The sequence below is a fragment of the Fundulus heteroclitus genome, chromosome 6 (genome assembly GCF_011125445.2).
Source record: "Fundulus heteroclitus isolate FHET01 chromosome 6, MU-UCD_Fhet_4.1, whole genome shotgun sequence".
Lineage (NCBI taxonomy): Eukaryota > Metazoa > Chordata > Actinopteri > Cyprinodontiformes > Fundulidae > Fundulus > Fundulus heteroclitus.
In genome coordinates this window covers 30,105,292-30,129,476 of record NC_046366.1, presented here as the reverse complement: position 1 = coordinate 30,129,476, position 24,185 = coordinate 30,105,292, and the positions used below count along the sequence as shown (strand labels likewise).

Sequence of the window (24,185 nt, the reverse complement as noted above, 5' to 3'; positions counted from 1 at the left end):
ACAACAGCTGCCGATTAAACTGAATGTTACAATCTTGACATGATTATATGAGTTGTTCTTCTGAGAAACCGATCAGAAGCGCCGTGAAACCCCACCTCTCTGGCTGCAGCTCCCGACCCAGAGGGAAATAGATTTTCACAGGGGAACTGAATTTCGCACAACACCCGGACTTTTTGGGTTCGTAAATGTGTGTAAAGAGACATTATCCTTGTTGGTATTTGACCAACCATAAGCCACACACTTTTTAGGCAAGTTTAATCCGTCTATTTGTCTTTGAGAAAGTGAGTTTGCAACCAGGAAGTATCTTGTTACCATGTCAACAGATCAATGCCTACCCACGAATTACATCATCGGTCATCTTTTTACTTAACCAAATGCACTCTGCTCCACAGCACTTCTCATATCTTTGGGGCCCACGCACGTGGGGAAGTTGACACCCTCATGAAGACACACACACACACCCAAGCAGAAATACACGAGACACACACACTTTGCAGATCCGCAGGCCCCACCAGTTTCTCTTTAGCTCACTCACACAGCATGGATCCCATTTACAACCCAGACATACAAAATGTTGGACAAGACAGAACATATAAACACAGAGAGCCTGGCACGCAAAGAGGGTTCTTTGTAACCCTTCCGTTCAACAGAACCTTCTCACTTATTTTAATACCTCCTTAGTCTAACTGTTGTGCTTCAGAATCCCATTCTGGAGCTAGGGAACAATCCAAATTGTCCCCCTGGGGCCCCTTATTTCATCCCTATTCTTCTTATAACAGTTCACCATTTTAGGGTCTTACTGTTCTTTAGCCTCAACTTAAAGATATTATGTATTCTCGGCCGTTCCTATCGCTAGGTTTCTGTGGAGAGTCTCTTTTCTCGGAGACGACGTTTCATCTCAGTTCTAACGATCTCCAGACTCGTCAGTCTGGAGTGGGGAGTGACCAACTCCGAGACTATTTTTATTCTTTGTATTTATATATTTTTTATTGTCTTTTATTTTATAGCCTCACCATTCAAGTTTCTTGACTGTATGTTTTCTATTTTATCATGTGTATGTCCAGACGTGGACATACACATAAATCCCATTCAATCATTTCTCGGTTTCAACATAAATTCCATTCAAACCTAGCTGTACTGTTCAGCCTCTGATATTTTGAGAAGAGAGTATCTTAAACCGCAGCACCACTTAATGTAGCCTACACGTCTAACATTTTGCCAATGGAGAATAAAAATCTCTTTACCTTTTTTTCGGTCGACCTGTGGTGCTGCAGAAAAGTCCTCCTTCGTGTCCAATATTCAAACAGTTCCTCTGCTTACTGCCAAATCCGACGTCACGGCACCATGTTAAACAATGGGTACACCGGCCTGCTCCTACATATCTATTGAAAACCCATCTTACCCCGGTTCCAGATTTGGCCGCAAGTGAGAAAACATTAATCAAGAGGTAGAACACTGTAATATGCATATTTAATTCATAGAAATTAAATATGGAGACAGAGTTTACATTACCAATCAAGATGATTTCACCGCGCGATGGAGAAGTCTGTCTGAAGTAAGTTTTACCAAGACATTTATTTTTACTACAGTGTCTGCCCACCTCTGCTGAATTAGGGAGGGAGGGGTGGTCTTGTTCGAATAAAGAAACTCCTCTGGCCTACTCCCCATCCTGGGGCCATAAACCTCCATGTTTATCTTACGCTGGAGCAGGGAGAAACAGATACCACTCTGCTTGACTAAGATATTTTCTTAACACTGGGCATCAGGTTAAATGATGAAATGTAAGTTTTTGAAATATTAAATCTGAGGCCTCCTCGTGTTAGAGATGTTTTTTCTTGTCCGACATAAATGGCTCTACTTAGATGAGGCCAATCCGCATGTTTAGGTCTGTAGCTCCCAGGCAACTTAATAGTTTGGATCCTCTTTCCAATTAGCGTTGAGCTGACAAAGCTCTTCAGATAAGGAGCCAAATATTTTTCAGCTACGAGAACCGAGGTCTAGAGGATGACCGATACAATGGACGGCTGAGATTTTAGGCCAATATTTCATTTTTTCCCCCCTGTATCGTATCGGCCGATATGTGCATACGTTCACGGATCCATTACCGCATCCAGCAGCCAAGCATCTACCTTTGTTCGGTGTTTTTTCTCCTTCTCCCAACAGAACAAAAGGAGCTTTTTTTCCTTGCTGGACACGTTCATTAAACAGTTTTATTCAAACTACGATCTGAAGCAAATTGTTAAAATTAGCTAATTTAAACATTTTGAAACTTGTGTAACATTTACTATCAATGTGTCATTCTATCATGTAGATGGAGGAAGATAAACCATGTTGGCTTCCAGAATCGGCCCCTGAAGAATAAAAAACTAGGTATCGGCCTTAAAAAAAAAACAAACTGTATCAGTGAATGGGATTTTATAGGATTCTTCATAAATAAAATTAATTCCATTAAAAATAGAGTAATTGGCATCCTCCCAAACATGATTACCTCGTCCTCAGTAAGTGAGGCAGTGTTGGAGGAATCTTTAGAACCTGTGCAGTGTTTGAACTGTTTAGAAGCAGTAGAGCTTTCTGAGCCATCTAAAATTTTAGCTTCATCTAAACCTTTTACCTGTATGTTACCTCAATCCCAACCAAGTTGTTTAAGGAGGTATTCCCTCTGATCAGTGGTCCTATTTTAGACATGATTAATCTATCCTTGGTAAATGGATATGTACCACAGGCTTTTAAAGTAGCTGTTATTAAACCTTTACTTAAGAAACCATCTCTTGATCAAGATGAGTTAGTAAATTACAGACCTATATCTAATCTTCTTTTCTTATCTAAAATTCTTGAGAAAGTAGTTGCTAATCAACTATGTGAACATTTACAAAGTAATGACCTACTTGAGGAGTTTCAGTCAGGCTTCAGAGCTCATCATAGCACTGAAACAGCTCTGGTGAAGGTCACTAATGATATTCTCATGGCCACAGATAATGGACTTGTGTCTATACTTGTCCTGTTAGATCTCAGTGCTGCATTTGATACAGTTGATCACAATATTATCCTACAAAGACTTGAGCATACTAACTGTAGAGATTAAGGGGAAAGCATTAGGCTAGTTTAAATCTCATCTGTCGGACAGATTCCAGGTTGTTCATGTTAATAATAAATCTTCCTCAAACTCTAGGGTCACCTGTGGAGTACCACAGGGTTCAGTCCTTGGACCAATTCTTTTTACTATATATATGCTTCCGATTGGCAAAATTATCAGACACCATAGGATAAATTTCCACTGTTATTCTGATGACACTTAGCTATATTAATCCATAAATCCTGATGAATCCAATCAGTCACTTCGACTGCAGTCATGTCTTGATGACATCAAAAGCTGGATGACTTTAAATTTCCTGCATCCAAATTCTGACAAGACAGAAGTTGTAATCTTTGGGCCAGAGTCCTCAAAAAATAAACTTCTTAATCAATCACTTAATCTGGATGGCATTAACTTGGCCTCTGGTTATAAAGTTAAAAATCTTGGTGTTGTTTTCGACCAAGACATGTCATTAAAATCCCATATTAAACAGGCTTCCAGAGTTTCCTTTTTTCACCTCAGGAATATCGCCAAAATTAGAAACATTCTGTTCAGGGTGATGCTGAAAAACTAGTCCCTGCATTTGTTACTTCAAGGCTGGACTATTGTAATTCTTATACTATCAGGAAGTCCACAAAATGCAGTTCGAAGCCTTTAGCTGATCCAAAATGCTGCAGCAAGAGTTCTGATGAAAAACAACAAGAGGGATCATATTTCTCCAATTTTAACTTCCCTTCATTGGCTTCCTGTTAAATCAAGAATAGAATTTAAAATTCTTCTTCTCATGTATAAAGCCCTTAATAATCAAGCTCCATCATATATCAGAGCTCTAATTACCCCGTATATTCCTAACAGAGCACTTTGCTCTCAGACTGCAGGTCTGCTGGTGGTTCCTAGAGTCTCTAAAACTAGATTGGGAGGCAGATCCTTTAGCTATCAGGCTCCTCTCCTGTGGAACCAACTCCCAGTTTTGGTCCGTGAAGCAGACACCCCGTCTACTTTTAAGACTAATCTTAAAATTGTCCTTTTTGACAAAACTTATAGTTAGAGTGGCTCATGTTACCCTGAGCTACCTCTATAGTTGTGCTGCTATAGGCTTAGACTACTGGAGGATATCAGGGCCTATTTTTCTCACTCTACTGATTTCTACTGTTCTTCAGTCTACTGTTCTCCAGTTTTGCATTGCATTACATTGAAATGACTGTCATCATTTCAGCTTTTAACTTTTTGCTCTCTCTCTTTTTTCTTCATAGTAGGCACACCTGGTCTGACGTTCTGTGAACTGTGACATCATCCAGGGAAGACAGATCACACGCTATTACCATCTAATGTAGAACAGATTACTGGATCAATGTGTGCTTCTGTGCTATTTTGTCTGTCTTGTTGTGTCTCTGCTCTGTCTTCTCCAACCCCTAGTCGGTCGAGGCAGATGACCGTTCATACTGAGCCCGGTTCTGCAGGAGGTTTTTCCTTCCCGCTAATGGGTGGTTTTTCTTTCCACTGTCGCTTCATGCTTGCTCAGTATGATGGATTGCTGCAAAGCAATGGACAATGCAGACGACTCTCCGTGGCTCTATGCTTCTCCAGGAGGGAATGCTGCTTGTCGGGACTTTGAAGCAATCAACTGGTTCCCTTATATAAGAAACTTTTGACCAATCTGTATAATCTGACTGATTCTGACTTTGTAAAGTGCCTAGAGATGACATGTTTAATGAATTGGCGCTATATAAATAAAAGTGAATTGAAATGAATCTCTGCTGAAGTCCAGTTGTTTTCTTGCTTTGTAACCTTTTTTATTTTGGATTTTCCGGATTGTCCTGGATGACAGAGAATCTTCCCCGGACACCAAACGCACCTTTTCATTCGCGCTGTAGTCCATCAACACCATGTCATATTTTCCCGGCTCTTTCTGGAAGAATTCCCTGAAATCCCAGTCGTTGTCCGTCTTGTCCATGAACCTGCAGCGACATTTCAAAGGTTCACTTAAAACTGTATTTCCCAAAAGTTCCTGGGAAACTTGACCATTTCATTCGGATAATCTCACTTTTGCGAGAAGATGTTTTTGGCCTTGTTCAGGTCCCCCCCTTCAGGGTGTGAGTTTGCTCTGACCTACTTTACCCACTGTGGAAGCACCAGAAATTAAAGTTGTCACATTAAGGAGTTTTTTTTTTGGTTGGTTTTATTTACAGGAGCTTTTTCCTTTGGCCCACTGGGTGAACAGAGAACTCACCTCTACCCCACCTCATCCACACGCTGTAAACCATGGCGCCGTCATCCTCCAGCAGCTGGATAAGGTAGTATTTATTGTTGTTAAACTGAAGATTAGTCTGCAAGGTGACACAGGCAACAGCAACAGTAAGGAAAACTAGAAAATAATGAAAATAAAATAATAAAAGCAAAACAGTTTCTTTTTTTAACTAGTTTTATAAACTACAATGTGTTCTTTTGTCCAATAACTTGTTAAAAGACAGATATCTGTCTAGCTGCAGACAAAGACATTTTGGTTTAGCTTTTAATTTGTTAACAAGAAGAAATCCACTGTCTTCTTGGCTTCCTGTTCTGATTGGATCTGGCGACCAGATTTGGATTTTATTTAATTCTAAGGACCAAAACAAATAGAGGTTAACAAGTGTTTTTTGTTTTGTTTTGTTTTTTTACCTGGTTCCGCATCACATCTTACACATCATCTTCTTCACTGTAAACATGAGCCTGAAACAAATGTCAGAATAAACGTTTTAATATGGGCACAGATACGGCAACAGTTTTAAACTTTTGTCATTTGCGTAAGGCAAACCTACAACCAAACGGGAGCTTCTCTAAAGTGTTTTGAGTTCATATCAGTGATGATGCGGCTGTTTGGGTTACGTCTATATTGACGTATTCAGCTCAGACGCTTTACTGTAAAGAACAGAGCTATCCTGAATCTAACCATTAATTTAATGGTTAAAGTGCTTAGAATTGACCTTTGGCCTCAAGTTTAGGCTCTGCCCTTTTCCTCCACCTGGATCACAGCTTCTTCCCTGGGCTTTCACCATCCGGTACCAAATGTTCTTCCATGTCTTGTGGCAAACAGACTCGTCTTTAGCAAAAACAACAGCAATCTCTCTGTGTTCCCTCAACTATGGATCATATAGATGATGGTAAAGGAGAATTTACTCCTTCGAAATCCTCCATTTTGAGTAAAATTTTGTGCACAGTCTGTGCCAAAGTACAAACATTCAGAGATGTTCCTGCGGTGCGTCACTGTTGTGACTGTTACCTTATATATATATATATATATATATATAATATATATATATATATATATATATATATATATATATATATATATATATATATATATATATATATATATATATATATATATATATATATATATATATATATATTATACTCATAGGACAAATCTATCAGTAACATTCTGTTTATAATAGTAAACATCTCTATATTTATTCAGTAAAAACCCATGTCCTGTACTTATGGAACCATTGTATATCCTGCACTTGCTGCTATTGCACTTCTGGTTAGACCTAAACTACATTTCGTTGCCTGGTACCTGTACCTGTGTAATGACAATAAAGTTGAATCTAATCTAATCTAATATACATCAATTAAATTAAATGTATATCTTTTGTGTCCACATGGGAAGTTTTTAAAACAGCTACCAAGAATTTGTCTCGTTGATATAATTCATTAGATGACAGATTCCTGACATCCTACATTTGGTCAAGCATATTTTTCCTACTTGTTCACAGAAATTCATAAAAACTGTCAAATGAGGCGCGTTTCATTCAGGGGTCGAACCAGTCAGGACTTTAAAATAAACCAAAGCTGCCCACAACACGGTTAGCTCCATGTTGTTAACTCAATAGCGGAAAAAGAAAGAGACAAACTACTACCCAACTAGCTTTAAAACAAACCTATAAAAGATACATCACTCTCACAGTGACCAGCTTTGCGCGCAAATATACATAAACACATAGGAACATTTTAACAGTAAAAAGACTACAGGGAAACACTGATAAAGATGTCCAACTTAGCATTAGTTTAAACAAACTGCTACTCCTAAATCTTGTTTAGAACATTACAGGGTTAACTTTTTTCTTAGCATCAGTAGAATTAGCCAATTTCAGCCACATTTCCACCCAGTGACCGACTGTACTTGTTCAATATAAAAGTGAATAATAGGATTGTGTCACAGAGATCGTGACTGGAGACGGTGTGAAGCTATTTAATATTATATTAACTTGCAGATGGACACAGAGAGGCTAACCACTAACTGCCGCCTTCCTTCCTAAAAACAAACACCAACCCGTCTTTGTCTGGGCCTCCTCATTTTGTCATATTTTTATACGTCTGAAATATTGTAATTCACGGTACATATTTTACCAAACCATTCATACTGTCATGAGTCAGAAACAGAGGACCCTGAATTCAGCCAGACAAGCAAAGGTTGAAATAAAAAGGTGATTTATTAATGAAGCAAAAAACCAAAAGAGGGCACCAAGCCAAAAAGCAAAGAGGCAGTGTCCAAAAAACTTAAACAGTCCACAGCCAACAACCTAAAATAAACTAGTCAGAAGTCAGGCTGGTCTATTAACAAAAAGAGCAGAACAGGTCAAATAATCCAGGTAAAAACTAACAGAATCAGGTTGAGTACAGGCAGACAGGCAAAACAGGATCAGACTTACCCCAGGCAGGAAAAAACACAAACACAATAATCGGGCTGAGTGCAAGGAACAGAGGCAGGCATAAGTAGGGGAGTGAGCAGGTGAACGGAATCAAACTAATTAGACTAGGAGGAGCTGATCAGGGAAGTGGCTGGAGGTCGAACTGAACTACGGACATGTGAAAACAGGTTAAACTAAAAAACAACTCAAGAACCAATCTAGAACGCACAATAAATGACAAGGCCCAACCTAAGATGGAACCAAGACTGAAACAGGACACAAGCTAAAGTAGAAAAGAACCCAAAAACAGAAACTAAACTAAGGCAGGAACTCAAACTATGACACATCCATAATTGGAAGCAGCTTTAAAATATCTTTAGCTGGCCTTTAAAAGAAATAAGTTTTTAATATTTAATCCTATATAAGGGAACCAGTTGATTGCATAGAAGTCTTGACAAGCAGCGTTCACTCCTGAAGAAACGTAGAGCCACAGGGAGAGTCGTCTGCATTGTCCATGGCTTTGCTGCAATCCCTCATACTGAGCAGGCATGAAGCAACAGCAGAAAAAAAACTCCCCATTAAGGGGAAGGAAAAACCTCCAGCAGAACCGGGCTCAGTGTGAACAGTCATCTGCCTCCACCCACTGTGGGTTACAGAAGACAGAGCAGAGACACAACAAGACAGACAAAAAAGCACAGAAGCACACATTGATCCAGTAATCTGTTCTACATTAGATGGTAATAGCGGGTGATCTGTCTTCCTTGGATGATGTCACAGTTAACAGAACGTCAGACCAGGTGTGCCTACTATGAAGAAAAAAGAGAGAGAGCAAAAAGTTAAAAGCTGAAATGACGACAGTCATTTCAATGTAATGCAATGCAAAACTGGAGAACAGTAGAATGGAGAACAGTAGAACTCAGTAAAGTGAGACATATAGGCCCTGATATCCTCCAGTAGTCTAAGCCTATAGCAGCAAAACTATAGAGGTAGCTCAGGGTAACATGAGCCACTCTTACTATAAGTTTTGTCAAAAAGGAAAGTGTTAACATTAGTCTTAAAAGTAGACAAGGTGTCTGCCTCATGGACCAAAACTGGGAGTTGGTTCCACAGGAGAGGAGCCTGATAGCTAAAGGATCTGCCTCCCATTCTACTTTTAGAGACTCTAGGAACCATCAGCAGACCTGCAGTCTGAGAGCGAAGTGCTCTGTTAGGAACATACGGGGTAATCAGAGCTCTGATATATGATGGAGCTTGATTATTAAGGGCTTTATATGTTAGAAGAAGAATTTTAAATTCTATTCTTGATTTAACAGGAAGCCAATGAAGGGAAGCTAAAATAAGAGAAATGTGATGACATAGTATCGTCGTCACAGATCCTTCCTCCAAGCAGCTGTTAGCAAACAAAGATTGTGTTTTACTTAACTGACTACGTTCTGCAACAGGAAAACAATTACAAAAGGACTTAAAAGGAAACTTCTCAGGGTAGATCTTTAATGTGAGATCTGTGCACGAAGAAGAAAAACTGAAAAGATGCTGAAAAAAGTTGATTTAGTGCCAAAAGACCCATTTAAAGTCTGTTAGCTGCTTTGTTTACTTATCAAATCAATAACCATCAATAAAAACTAAGAAAAAAAAACTGCAACGAACTTCTTCTGCAACAAAGTCTGATTCTGATTCTGATTCTGATTCTGATTCTTGTTTCCCCAGTGAAGTTTCCTCACCAAGTAATCAGCCAGATCTTTTAACTTGATTTAGTTTCTCGCTTCTGGTTGAGCTGAGATACGCAGTCTGAGTTGTGACGACACTTATCTTGGCAGCTTTTCAAACATTATCAAGCCTAAAAGTCACTAAAAATCAATCCTAAAAAGATGTTTCTGGTGACTTGCATGTTTTAAATGTATCCCTGGTCAAACACAGAGTCCTACTTTTCCAGGCTCATATTTTCTGACATCTTAGGTCTTTTTCAGCTGATTTTGAAAGGGTAAATAAAAAAATGGCACGTTCTCCTACATTGGTAAGACTTTATAGGAGGGAAACACGAAGGGATGGATGAGACAGGTAATAGGTTCTGGAAATACACCATTTTGTTTCTTTTCTAGAGACTTATGCAGACATAGAAATACTCAAGCACCTTGAGGGACACCACACCGAGGATCTCTAATGGACCAATGCTGGGGTTTACATGACAGAGTCACCCAACAGAAACCGCTTACATCACTTTAAGGAGACAGAAGGGGAACTATGAACCCTATATACACCCAGTGAATGCCTGTTTCAGTCACCTATTTCCTCCTGAAACGGCAGCGCTGCCGACATTTGTGATCTGTGGAGAGTCACTCAGAAGAGGTAAGAGGATCTCTGTTTATTCTCTACAAAAGAGGGCGGCGGGGGGGGGGGGGGGGGGGGGGGGATTTTAAGTGCTGTAAATGTTGTGAGAGAAACCTCTGTTTAACTAATAATAATCATTATTGAAGGGATTATTAGAACCACAAAACATCAAGCCAAAGGTAGGTACAAAAATGGACTCCTTTATTTCCATACAACCCAAAAATGACACTAAAACAAGTGCAAAAGTGAAGAAATGGACCTTTAGAAACATCCCCGTTTGAAACGAGGGAAAAGATGTCAAACTCAGGTCCATAAGCTAAAGAAGCTAAAGAAATCTCTCTAATTGTTGCGGAAAAGAAATGGTTTTGCTCCCAGGCAATTAAAAAAAGGAAGTATTTTTTCTCTGTTGATATTTGTCACATTGAGAAAAGGGTTAAACAAACCAAATGACCCCCAGTTACCCCCCAAAAACTTGTATTTTCTCACAGAAAGCTGAAAAAAACATAACGGGTGTCTTTCCAAACACGATACACATCCTTTAAAGTCAGATTTACTGTTAATTAACTGACCTGACAAACTGATTTTGTCAAGACTCTCGCTCAGCTTGAGAGGCTCCTCAGCTGCAGCCCAAATTTTACTTCCTTGATGTCTTTTCCATAATGATGCAAAAACAAAGTCCACCCACTTCTGCTGTCAAACATACTTCTCCTTTGCATTAACCTACACGGTGTGTGTCGTGCATCCTTCTGTTTCAGCCAGGATGTCAAACCCAACAGAGCCCTTCACGCCCAGTCAGAGTCCAGACCACCGAGGTTACAGCGATGAGTCCTCGCCTCCTTCCTGCTCCTACGAGGACCAGCAGCCTCCACCCTACTCTGCCGCCCCAGTCGGATCGGGTCCATACAAAAGTGAGGCCGCCTGCGAGTCTTTCCAAGATATAATGCCAGAGGCTGCATCAGAAACGACTCCCAATATATCTTCGTCGACGTTTGACGACACCACAGTGAGAAGAGGGTTTATTAGAAAGGTTTGTGTGCTCAAACGTTCAATTATTAACTGATTTTAAATGTAAACACTACGCTGCAACAGCATAATGAAGGCTTTGAATTATTAAAACGGAGCAATTTGAGATTTGGTTGTACCCAGTTGGGGTGAATCCCCAACTGGGTACAGTTAGGGAATTCACCACTGTCCCATTGCAAACTAATTTCTCCCTATGTACTTTTGGAGTAAAGGCTTACCATTGAGATGAGCGTTTTTTTAGTCTCAAACTTCAAAGACAAAAGCCCATTAGGTGATAAATTCAATTTTTAATTACATTTTATTTATATCGCTCCAATTCACAACACGTTTCATCTCAAGGCACTTTAAAAAGTCAAACTGAATCAAATCGAACAGACAGATTGGTCATAAAATTTCCTCTCTAAGGAAACCCAGCAGATTGCATCAAGTCTTGATAGAAAGAGCGTAGAGCCACAGGGAAAGTCGTCTGCATTGTTGATGGCTTTGCAGCAATCCCTCATACTGAGTAAGCATGAAGCGACAGTGGAGAGGAAAACTCCCCTTTAACAGGGAGGACCAGAACCAGGCTCAGTGTGAACGCTCATCTGCCTCGACCCACTGAGGTTTAGAGAAGGCAGAGCAGAGACACAGAAAGCACAGAACCACACATAGATCCAGGAATCCTTTCACAGCTTACAGAACGGCAGACCAGGTGTACCTACTATGAAGATAGAACAATGACAGAGAACATAAAGTTAAAAGTTGAAATAACAACAAATAATGCAAACTGGAGAACAGTAGAACTCAGCAGAGTGAGAAAAATAGACCCTGATGTCCTCCAGTAGCCTAAACCTATAGCAGCATAACTATAGAGATAGCTCAGGGTAACATGAGCCACTCTAAGTTATGTCAAAAAGGAAAGTTTTAAGATTAGTCTTAAAAGTAGACAGGGTGTTTGCCTCATGGACCAAACCTGGGAGTTGGTTCCACAGGAGAGGAGCCTGATAGCTAAAAGATCTGCCTCCCATTCTACTTTTAGAGACTCTGTGTCTGGTTTTCTCCTGCAGGTGTTTAGCATCTTGACGCTCCAGCTGGTGTTCACCTTCAGCGTGGTCTGTGTGTTCACCTTCTCCAGCGTCGTCAAACAGGCCGTGCAGACCCACCTGTGGGCTTACCTCAGCTCCTTCATTGTGTTCGCTGTGGTGGCCATCGTCCTCAGCTTCTGCAAATCCTTCAGCAAGCGTCACCCCTGGAACATCGTGGGGCTGGTGGGCCACAAAATAAAACATACAAAGCAGATTTTTATCAAAACTAAGATAAAAGGGCAACGAGTGTATAGTTTGTTTCATATGACTTTAAGGCTGTGTAGTGAAACGATTTTCGTGGCTGCAGGTCATCGTCACCCTCAGCCTGTCCTACATGGTGGGGACCATCGCCTCCTTTCACAACACCACTGCCGTCGTCATCACCATGGCGGTGACGCTGGTCATTTCTGTTGCCATCATCGCGTTCTCAGCACAGGTAGGGGCACTTTTCATTCAAAAATATCCCCTTTGGTCATTATCACTGCGAATACATGTAGGGCCCATAAGGACATGAAATTGTCTCAATAATGGGTCCCAGATGGTGGTATGAATTGGCTCGATGTTTAACTACAGAGAAGGTGCCTGTAGAACCAGAATGGGCCCAAGTGGGACCCAAAAGTATAGTGCAATTTTAATTTCTCTGCCTAATACCCATTCGAGAGCCATCTAAGACCACATAGGGTGCCCAATTAGTTTTCCTGATATAAGCTGTTTTCAGTGAACCTAAGTGGGGAAACCCACTGTAAGCCCAGGGCCGTTTAACTACTGAATAGAAATATGCTTTATTGCCCCACAGTGGGGACATTCACCTGTCAAAGCACCACAGCCAGAGGCAAATGGAGAATTCTGATACACACAACGATAAATTAAAAGAAACAAGAATAAGAGACTGTACTGTAAAGGCAAATTTACCACAAAAGTAAAGCAAAACTGTAGTTATTAAAAATAGCACACTCTGAAAGAAATGTATGACTGTGTAAAGTGCTTTACAATGATATATATATAGTATACAGTATATAAGTATATTTGTGCATTAAAAAGCCCAACAGACTGTGAAAAACGATAGTAACAGTAGGAGTGAAAAACTTTTTATGTGTCTTTTGTGATGTTTATAAAGTCTAGCGTCTGCTGGGAGGAAGAATCTGTGAAAACCCTTCTAGGATGGCAGCGGTCTGTTCCTGCAGCTGCTTCATGCCCGCCTCTGCAAAAAGGGAACTAAAAGAAAGTAAAATTCCAGAACAGTCGGCCTTCGGCTGTAACTAAGCTCTTGTTCAACAATGTTTGCCGGTCGCAGACGCTGGTTTGCATCAAACTCCTCTAAGACATACAACGGACTAAAAACAGAACAACCAGGGCTGCATGATATCAGGAAAGCAGTAGTATTGTTGAATCCATAATGAAAACGATTATGGTTAACCTGCTGCTCTGTTTCTTTCATTAAATGTCATTTTCACACCACTTTGTTCACATCAGGTTCAGTATATGAAATACTGTGGCTTACCAGGAAAAAAAGGCAACCAAGCAATCTTTTGTAGTTGCAATAGTGCAGATATTGATTTGGTGTATGGCTAAAAAAAAACAACCCTGTAAAGACAGTCTGTCTTCTATTTTAGTAATAGGTCATAAAATCTCGTTATCAAGGTTGCCAATAAACGATGGACCCCCTTTTATTAATCCTTTGAATAATCAAACACAATCTGGAGCTCTATAGACAGATTGCATCCTAGAGGAGAAAAATATATACAACAAGAACCTGAAGAGAAAAGCTTTAGGTTTAAGATGTGAGTTTGACGTTTCAGGAGATTGTGAAGACGTCAGGTAACAGTTAATTACAGAACCTATTGTCCATCACCCTTTATTTAAGTTATAAATCCAGCTGCGCTGAACTTTCCTGTCTTTTTCTGTGTTCAGACTCGTTATGACTTCACCATTTGCTACGGCCTGCTGCTCATCCTGGCCTTGGACGTCTTCATGTTCGGGTTCCTCTGCACCTTCTACTACTCCCACATCGGCGAGATCGTCTACGGGTGTCTGGGAGCTCTGCTGTTTTCTCTGGTAAGGACTAGATGGTCGATGTTAGTTTTTTGTTTATGTTCACATATCATGCCAGGCCACTAGGGGGCTCTGGAGGATAGCCTACGGCTTCCTGGTTCGTTGTTGGTGTTTACATGGCGGCGTTGCCTGTACGTATGTTGGAGTAAAAAGAAAATAAAAGTTTTCCTGGACTCATCTTAAAGTGGAGTTATCTTTGGATTAACACTGGTAGCAGAGGATGGTTAGTAACTACAGAGTTCCTCCAACATTTGAAGAAGGAAAGTCCTATGAAAGCTGGAAGAATGAAGTCAATATGTGGACGAGAGTTACCGACTTGGAAAAAAAGAAACAAGCTCTCGCAGTCGCCCTGGCGCTATCCGGGAGGGCGCGAGACACGGCGATGGAAATTCCGGTAGATGATTTAAATAAAGACACTGGAATGGTCACGTTGTTGAATAAATTGGATGATTTGTTCCTAAAAGAGGAAAGGGACATGATCTACGAAGCATACGCAGAGTTTGATCGGATCAAAAAAAGATGCAAGCACATCCATGGTGGATTTTATTATTGACTTTGAACAGCGTTATTTGCGCATGAAAAAATACAACATGGAGCTACCCGATGCAGTTCTGGCATTTAAGCTTTTGGATACTTCATGCTTGGATGTGACAGACAGGCAGTTAGCTTTAACAGCATGCTCAGACGTGACATTTGCTTCAATGAAATCCGCTTTAAAAAGAATATTTGGTGATAAGAAAAAAGGTGGATCAGCAGAGAGCATCAACCAGGAGTCAGTATTTGCAACAGAACAAAGACAAAGGGGCAGGACTTGGCGGCCCAACCCATGGCAAAAGACTCCACAGCCTGGCACCAACCCATTGGACAGGTATGGAAAACGATCTAAATGTGCTGTGTGTCAAAGTACGTATCACTGGGCCAAAGATTGTCCGCATAAAGCAGAAAGTGTAAAAATCACTGAAGAAAACACAGATGTGGAAGAATGTAATATTACTCTGTACACCAAAGAATCACCAACAGATGCAGAGATATTCATGACTGAATGTTTTGGCTCAGCAATTATAGACACTGCTTGCACTAGAACAGTTTGTGGACAAGAATGGCTGGATAACTACAGAACTACGTTGCAGCAAAAAGGGGTCAAGACTATGAAAGATACAGAAACGAAAAGCCGCAGGCCATTCAAGTTTGGAGATGGAAAAATAGTCTACTCCATCAAAAAGGTAAAGATACCAGCCAAGATTGGCAACACGCAGTGTAACATCGAAACTGAAGTTGTTCCTGTCAACATTCCACTGCTTTTGAGTAAAACGTCATTAAAGAGAGCAAAAACAGTTCTGGATATGGAAAGAGACAGAGCGGTGATGTTTAACCAGCCTGTGCAATTGGACTTCACCAGTTCTGGACACTACTGTGTGAACATTGTGGATAAAGAAAGTAAAAGTCCTATTCACCCTGAGCAAATATTGGTGGAGGAAGAAATACTGGCTATAACAGATAAAATGAACCCAAGTGAGAAGATCAAAGTTCTGGAGAAACTTCATAAACAGTTTGGACATGCTTCTGCTGACAAGCTGCAACAGCTTTTGAACAATTCTGGCAACAAAGACACAGAATGTTACAGTCTCCTGCAAAACATTATAAACCAGTGTGCAGCCTGTCAGAAATACCGCAAGACCAAACCTAAGCCCGCTGTTGGCCTGCCGCTAGCGTCAACATATAATGAGACTGTAGCTGTAGATCTACATGAGCTTGAACCTGGAGTGTGGTATTTACACATTATTGACCAGTTTACCCGTTTCAGTGCTGGTAGTGTTTTGACCAGCAAAAGGTCCTCTGAGATCATCAAACATCTTATTCATGACTGGATTAGTGTACATGGACCACCACAAAAGTTATTCAGCGACAATGGTGGTGAGTTTAATAACGAAGAACTGAGAGACATGGCTGAGAACTTTAATATTGAAGTCAAGACAACACCTGCTTACAGTCCCTGGAGCAATGGACTGTTAGAACGACACAATCAAACTCTGACTGAGATCATAATGAAAGTAAAAACAAGTACTGGGTGCGACTGGAGCACAGCCATGGACTGGGCCCTAATGGCAAAGAACTGTATGCAAAGCGTCCATGGATACAGCCCACATCAACTAGTGTTTGGACAGAATCCCAACCTACCTTCAGTGTTAATAGATAAAGCCCCAGCTTTAGAAGGAACCACTAAAAGTGAATGGGTGGCCAAGCACATTTCTGCCCTACATGCTGCAAGAAGAGCTTTTACAGAAGCAGAGTATTCAGAAAGAATACGCAGAGCTCTAAAGAAACAGCTGCGACCCACAGACGAACAATACGGACCTGGAGACAAAGTCTTCTACAAACGAGTGGACAGCCCAGAATGGAAAGGACCAGGAGTGGTTATTGGGCAGGATGGTGCAGTTGTTTTTGTTAGACATGGAGGCACCTGTGTCAGAGTGCACCGACTCAGGTTGAGAAAGGTTACTCATGAGGATGAAGGATCTCAGACCACTTGTGATGAAAACATTCAAGGACAACCTACAATGGACATTAATGAAGAAGAGACAGAAGGAAATCCTGGACATACAAGCACAGAGACACAGCATGCAGACATGGACAGAGACGCTGTGGATATGGAAAGACAGCACACGACAAACGTAAGACAGCAGATTGACAGCATCAACATTAAGCCTGGTCAGATTGTGACATTCACTAATGAAAAGGGTGTATCACACACAGCAAAGGTGTTGGGACGAGCTGGTAAAACAACCGGAAAATACAAGAACTGGTTTAACCTGGAACAACTTGAGCCTACAGAGGGGGCTGGTAACTGTAAATCAGCTGATCTATCACAGTTGGAAAGCCTCTGTATTCAGCCTAATGTTGCTGAGATGGATACACATGAGGATATTTTCCTGAGCAAAGATATTTCACTGGATGAAGCAAAAGAGGATGAAATAAAAAGCTGGAAACAAAACCAAGTGTTTGAAGAAGTTGAGGACAAAGGTCAAAAGTGCATCTCCACTCGCTGGGTGTGCACTATGAAAGAAGGTGAAAATGGATTAGTACCAAAAGCAAGGCTTGTTGCACGAGGATTTGAGGAACTACAAGTTTCTGACTTACAAAAGGACTCACCTACCTGTGCCTCAGAGTCACTGAGACTCCAAGTGGCAGTGATATGTCAAAAACAGTGGAAACTTCACTCCATGGACATTAAATCTGCTTTCCTACAAGGAATGGAACTGTGCAGAGACATTTTCATCAAACCACCTCCGGAGGCTCATAGCACAGGTGTGCTTTGGAAACTGAGAAAGTGTGTGTATGGTCTGGCAGATGCTTCATTGTATTGGTACAACAGAGTAAAGAGCATCATGTTAGAAGCAGGGGGTGTTGTGTCTAAGGTTGATCCTGCAGTTTTCTACTGGCCGGATGAGAACAACAATGTTATGGGTGTTCTTGCTTGTCATGTTGATGATTTTATATGGGGAGGATCCCAATTCTTTTCAGAGTCAGTCATACCAAACCTTAGATCACGGTTTAATGTTGGTCATGAAGCTCATGATACCTTCTCCTATGTAGGTGTGGACCTTGTTACTTTGGGTACCAAGGTAAAAATACATCAAAAGACATACATTCAAAACCTGCAACCTATCAACCTCTCACCCTCTAGAGCAGCAGAGTCAGCTTCCCCCCTCACTGAGGAGGAGAGAGAGCAGCTCAGGTCAAAGATAGGCCAACTGTTGTGGGTGGCAAGACAGAGCAGGCCTGATGTCATGTTTGATGCAAGTCATTTGGCATCTAGTCTCAAACAGGCCACAGTACAGACCATATGTGAGGCAAACAGAGTTGTGTGTAAACTCAAAGCCAAGTCAGTTGAACTGAATTTTCAGCATCTTGGAGAAAACAGTAACTTAAAGATAGTTACGTTTACTGATGCGTCTTTTGGAAACCTTTCAGATGGAGGTACTCAGGGTGGGCATCTCATTGTCTTGATGGGTGACAATGGTCGATTCTCTCCCATTTCATGGCAATCAAAAAGGATTAAGAGAATTGTCAGAAGCACACTTGCAGGTGAAACATTGGCAATGTCAGAGGGGATTGATAATGCTATTTTTATCTCCACACTGTTTTCTGAACTAAGTGCTGGTAGTACCACGCATCCTTTGCCAATAACATGTGTCACTGATAACTTCTCTCTTGTAGATGCACTTAAGTCAACTAAGTTTGTTGCTGAGAAAAGGCTACGCCTGGAAATCAGTTCTATTAAAGAACAGATCCAAACTAAAAGAGTTCATCAGGTTTTGTGGTCACAAACAAAAGAACAGCTCGCTGACTGTTTGACAAAGAAGGGAGCATCCACAACCTTGTTACTTAAGGCTCTTTATGAAGGCTGTTGGACTGTATCATAAATTTAACAAGAAGCTGTGTTGTTCAACTATGTTGTAAAAAAGGAACGTTGGCTTCACAGTAGCACTAAATAGCTGTGCTTTGCTATGTGTTGCTTTCATGCATACATTCTTTATTTGATTCATTCATTTGTTTAAGTATTTTTGTTTGTTTTGTTTTTTTAAAGAAGAGAGTGAGATTGTTAGTTTTTTGTTTATGTTCACATATCATGCCAGGCCACTAGGGGGCTCTGGAGGATAGCCTACGGCTTCCTGGTTCGTTGTTGGTGTTTACATGGCGGCGTTGCCTGTACGTATGTTGGAGTAAAAAGAAAATAAAAGTTTTCCTGGACTCATCTTAAAGTGGAGTTATCTTTGGATTAACAGTCGACACGGCCGGCTGAATAGATGCAATTTCCACTCCTGCAGAGATCGTCTCATCTATAATCGTTTTTTAGACTTGAAGACTGTAGGCATCATTAACATAGGGATTATAGAACTGGGCCAAAGCTGCATTGACTGGATTTAGATCCATGATGGGCTATAACAAAAAGAAAAACAGCCGCCTTGTTTATTGAATGACAAAAAAACAACAACCTGTAAACGAGGCAGAATTTGTTGGAGTTGGACAGTATTTAAGCTGCAAAAGGCCTTATATTAATTTAAGTCCTTTTGCAATTAAATACCTGCCTGTAACTTTTGTAGAACAACAGCAGAATTTAAGGATTACTTTTCAGACCTGCTGTAACAAACATGACATGGCTTTACAGATGATTTGAACATTAAATAGTTATTTTCTACACCTTTCTAGAACTTGCAGCACACTGTCAAACTTTCAGCGTTCTCTTTATTCTTTTACTGAAACGTAAAGTTCACCTTAATCTAACTTATAGGTTACTTTCTGATACAAATTTCATATTACTTACTAGAAAGTTACAGATGACAACTAAGTTAATACTTTCTGCCCTTTTCCCTGTTTTTAAAAATAAAATTTGTATTAACTTTTATAAGACTTTTAATATAATTTTGAGTATTTTCTAGAACACTTTGCATGAAATTTGCGGGCAACTTTCCACACTTTTCCAGGACTCTCAGAATACGTTACAACGCTCAGGGTTTTATTTTTTTTAATTGAAATTTAAAGTTTATGTTCATATTTTTTTAATAAAGCTTAGCCTAATTTGCATAACAAGAGACAATCATTTGTATTTGACACATTTACAGCCAGGAAGTAATCATCATCACTTTTTGAACAGGTAAGACAGGTTAGGCCTCACAATGAGAAAAAAAAGGAGCTAGACGTGTGTACATTAGCATGAAAAAATCTAAAAGCAATAGTAAAAGCTGGTCTGGCAACTTAAAATAAGTTAAATTAAAATGCAATTTGTTAAAAGCAGGAGAAAAATCAGCAAATAAAGGGTTGCATGTCACTTTTATTTCTCCAAGTGCTTCTGCAATCCATTAAAATTGCATTTTCACCTTTGGTAAGAACTCTGTGGTCCAATTTGCCACCTGTACAGGTAACCAGTGTCCTTTATGACCAGAAATGTCAGTTCTACTGGTCTGAAGTCACTGGTTAGATCCAGGGAACCGGTGTGGTAGATGTTTTCCAGATTAAAGACGTGTGTCTTTGCATTATGTATCGCAAAGAAAACTATTCTCATGAATTGGATAAGTAAAGAAAATCTCAGTATCAATCAGTATAGAGTTCTTTTGTTGGATCATATTAATCTTGAGACAGCATCTGCATCCACATCTGATCGATCTCTTTGGGCTCCTTTGATCAACACCATCCCTTAAAAACAAGGGAAAAGATGAGAAAATAATAAGCTATCTTTGTTTCACAAATGGATTGCTAGCTGTATATTGTCATTCTGCAATCAGTAAATATCTTTATGTAAAACATCATGCAAGACTGCAGTGTCAGATTTTATAAACATTTAAATACTTATTACACGGTCACTTTATAATCTATGAGCACATTTAGTCACATTCAATAAATTAGAATATGGGTTCCTATGAGACTCATTTGTCAGATTAAAGTATACCTTTAAACAATTAAACTTATTTTTTTTCATTCATTAAGCTCACATTTCTGTATTAAAAATGTATCTTTATTAGTTTGATAAAAAAAGTAATATTTTATTGTTAAATGTTTTCATTACTTGCAAGCAAAAAATAAGTTTACAGAAATAAGGGCTTTAAAACATCAGCCTGTGAGTAATTGATCTATATGTGTTTAGTTAGGTTTTTATATTCTAATTTATTGAATATGACTATAACTTGTGGATTACAGCAGACATAATATGGTTATATGATAAGGCATGTTACATTACATATGGTTATGATAAGTCAACATGTGATGGAAACCCCACATGGAGAAACCAAGTAAAAAATTATTAATAATAAGCTTATCTGACACTTGGATTAGAATGCTGTTTTTACTTAAGGAAAGCTTTCCTTCTCTAATTTCGCCCCGTTTTCCTCCCTGCCTCAGTTCCTGATGGTCGACTGTCAGCTGATGATTTATCGGCTGAATCCAGAGGAATACGTCAGCGCTGCTCTCACGCTCTACCTGGACACAGTCCTCATCTTCCTCTACCTGCTGGGGAGGAGGTGAAGCCGAACCACACCGGAACGATCAAACGTATATAATTAAATTAAATAAATAAATATGACAAATGATAATTTTTTTCTTTATTAAGCAGCGTTTTATTGCATTCATACTGCCTGAAGCAGTTCCATGAATAAATGACTTCTTCCCACCTTTTTAATAACAGAGGTTAGTTCTGTTTTAGATGAGCACAAGCAAGACAAAAAAAAAAAAAAAAAAAAAAAAAAAACAACACACACCAAAAAACAAACAGGATGGCAATGAACAGCTTTTATCATAAAAATGAATCAACTTAAAAACGTAACAAGGATAAAATCTAGTGCAAAAAAATTGTTTTTTTTGTCGCCTCAGGCAGCTTCCCTCCTGAGTGACACACGTGAAGGTTGGCTCTACTGAACAGGAAGTTAGTGTGTAACCATGTGATGGGCTCCATCAGCAGAGGGATGTGAGACAAACAACCAACTAAACGGCTGGAGGTGGTGGTAGCAAGGATTATTTACCGATTTTACAGTTTTACATCAACTTTAACCACCAGATATGTCAGCTCCTGAACTTTAAGGCTTTAGAGAATATTTACACTGTCGATAATACCTCCAGAGTAGAAAGGCTGTTGCGAACATTTATGAGACCCCTAAATTATTTAATAGAGGCACAACATCAGGTATTAATGCAGTTATTTTCTATGTGGCTCTGATTTTCTTCAAAGGTTGTTGCTTTCAAAAATAAAAACAGTTTTATTTTCAACTTTAAAAGTAGATCTATCTAGACATCTTCCCACCAAAACATTTTTGATAAAAAAATTTCACCAATCGTGCAACAATTTGGTCCAGATTTCAAGGATATTTTGCTTGGGGTAAATAAATATCCATATAATTTTTCCATCAGTTAACCAATAATTCATTTTTGAATCGCTGCAACTCGGTGAAACGTAAACATTTCTGTAATCCGCCTAGCAACAGGACCGTGTTCAAATCCCAGCGTGACCCTCAGGCCGGGGCTCCTTCACCACATTGAGGAGTAGTTGAACTGGACCCGCAGCAGGTACCGCATCCGCGTCTGAGCCGGGTTGTAGACGATGAACTCGTTGTAGAGCAGCGTGTAACCGTTTGGGTTACGAACCCCCGTTTTCACGCCGGGACCCATCGGGACCGTCACGCCATTCCTGAAAGAGAAGCAAATCCACACATGGAGTCAGAAACAAGCAGTAAATGAGTGGATGTGTGATTTCCTTCTCATGAAGGCAGAATTTCTGTCTGATCTGTCTAATGTGTGGATGTGAGGAGACTGACAGCGTGACGGCGTTCTTGGGGTCGGGTCCGGTCTGACCCAGGCCCTTGGTGCTGTGCTTTCCTGCAGGCAGGTTATGGGCCTCGCAGTTGGCGTCCAGCAGCTCGTTGCAGTCTCCCAGCGCGACCTGCAGGCAAACAAGTTGACACATGGGACAGTGCTGGGTTCAACATGCGGGCACAACACCCAGCGTGGCGTCATACGCCATCCCTCAACAAATAAGACGCAAAAATATGACGTTTTGGAGAATAAATACTCGTTTCCCATAAACACGGTAACTTACCTCAGACAACAGCAGCAATCCAACATGGTTGCTCTGGTTGGCGAAGCAATAGTTGGCGCTTTTTGACGACATGTCCGCAAAGTAGATACCTTTACCAAACTGAAAGAGAAGAGTCAGAACGTTACGTCAGTTTCATGTTTTATAAGAAACGTGAGATTTGAGGTGGGAAAAAGTTGCAAATTGTCCCTTTTTTCTTTTTTACCTGTGTGTCATCTTACAGAGATGGAGGACCTTAACCCTGCACACGCTTATTAAATCAGATTCTGGACGTTAAAAAGATTCATTGCATTGTTTCGAATCAAAGCAACAAATCTGATTTCATTTGTAATTCTTTCCAGGTTCCATTTTAATTTTGGGAACTTATTGATATGCCTCCTGTTTATTAGCTTGATCAGTCCCCCTGTTCATCTATGATTAACTTTCACACCATCCCACCCAACAGAAAATTAGCCTTCTCTAGATTTCTCTGTACCTCTCTGAGCTTTTATTGTTTTAAACACTTAAATCCAGCCTAAGTTTGGTTTTCTGTTAGTTTTCATCACAGTATCATAGGTTGAAATCCAGCTCATCAGCGCCAGGCACCAATCAGAAGAAATGTTGATGCTCTTAAAACGGAAATGGGAAACTAACTAAAATTCACGTATGTGTGTGCCTGGCAGGAAATAATTCTCAGTGTTTCCTTTTTTGCTGTCGTTCTGTAAAGTCTGAAACATTTTTACTATAAAAAAATGTATTTAAGTCAAAAAAGTTTTCCTGCTGTGTTTTTCCTGTAATAATTTCACCCCTTTCCAGATTTTATATTCCAGACAGGGCTGGGCGATATGGACCAAAATTAATATCTCGATATCTTTTAGGTTGAATGTCGACGTTCAATATTTGTCTCTGCATGTTTGTCTTTTCATAAATTATAAAAAGGCATCTCTAAATCAAACCTGTATCTCAAAGGCACATTTTTAAAAGAAATCTGTAAATATGAGAAACAGCTGGAAAATAATCTACTAGAATACATAAAACTATAATTATAACGCAACATAAACCATCTCAATATAAATTATATAATCTCATTTTATATCTCTTTAAAAAAAAATCTCAATATATTGCCCAGCCCTAATTCCAGGTAATTTACCTACACCATAAAATATAAAATATGGTAGTTCATTACAAAACTAGGGGAAATATTTGTACTGAGGGCACGATTTAAATATGAAGGAAGGACATAATGAAGGAAACACTTAAGGAAGAATATAAGGAAGAAGAAAAAGGATGGAAAACAGAATGTAAAGAAAGCAAGATAAAGAAAAAACATAAATGAAAGAAGAATATAAGTAGGAAAAATGAAGCAAGAACATAAAGAAAGGAAGAATATAAGGGATGGAGACAAAAAGAAGGAA

The 24,185-nt window shown here is 39.8% G+C and overlaps 2 protein-coding genes across 2 annotated transcripts in view; one reads left to right on the top strand and one right to left on the bottom strand.

Moving 5' to 3' along the window:
• Positions 1–9,848: 9,848 nt before the first annotated feature.
• Positions 9,849–21,453, top strand: LOC118563484 (protein lifeguard 1-like). The gene is made up of 6 exons (XM_036138577.1): positions 9,849–10,089; positions 10,827–11,098; positions 12,141–12,341; positions 12,466–12,594; positions 14,070–14,213; positions 21,108–21,453. Exons 2-6 carry the CDS (start codon positions 10,832–10,834, stop codon positions 21,228–21,230), a joined length of 864 nt encoding a protein of 287 aa, XP_035994470.1. The 5' UTR covers positions 9,849–10,089; positions 10,827–10,831; the 3' UTR covers positions 21,231–21,453.
• parp2 (poly (ADP-ribose) polymerase 2) overlaps positions 21,308–24,185 on the bottom strand; it is a 13,203-nt gene continuing 10,325 nt past the window's right edge. Inside the window, exons 15-17 of the mRNA XM_012855803.3 lie at positions 22,795–22,893; positions 22,514–22,638; positions 21,308–22,386 (exon numbers count right to left, since the gene is read on the bottom strand). Of these exons, the coding sequence (XP_012711257.2) occupies positions 22,227–22,386; positions 22,514–22,638; positions 22,795–22,893 (384 nt within the window). The 3' untranslated portion in view covers positions 21,308–22,226. The remainder of the gene's footprint in view (positions 22,387–22,513; positions 22,639–22,794; positions 22,894–24,185) is intronic.

Coding starts and splice junctions, on each gene's coding strand:
- LOC118563484 (XM_036138577.1), top strand. CDS start 10,832: ATGTCAAACCCAACAGAGCCCTTCACGCCCAGTCAGAGTCCAGACCAC. Junction 11,099..12,140: donor GAAGAGGGTTTATTAGAAAG/GTTTGTGTGCTC, acceptor TTTCTCCTGCAG/GTGTTTAGCATCTTGACGCT. Junction 12,595..14,069: donor TCATCGCGTTCTCAGCACAG/GTAGGGGCACTT, acceptor TTCTGTGTTCAG/ACTCGTTATGACTTCACCAT.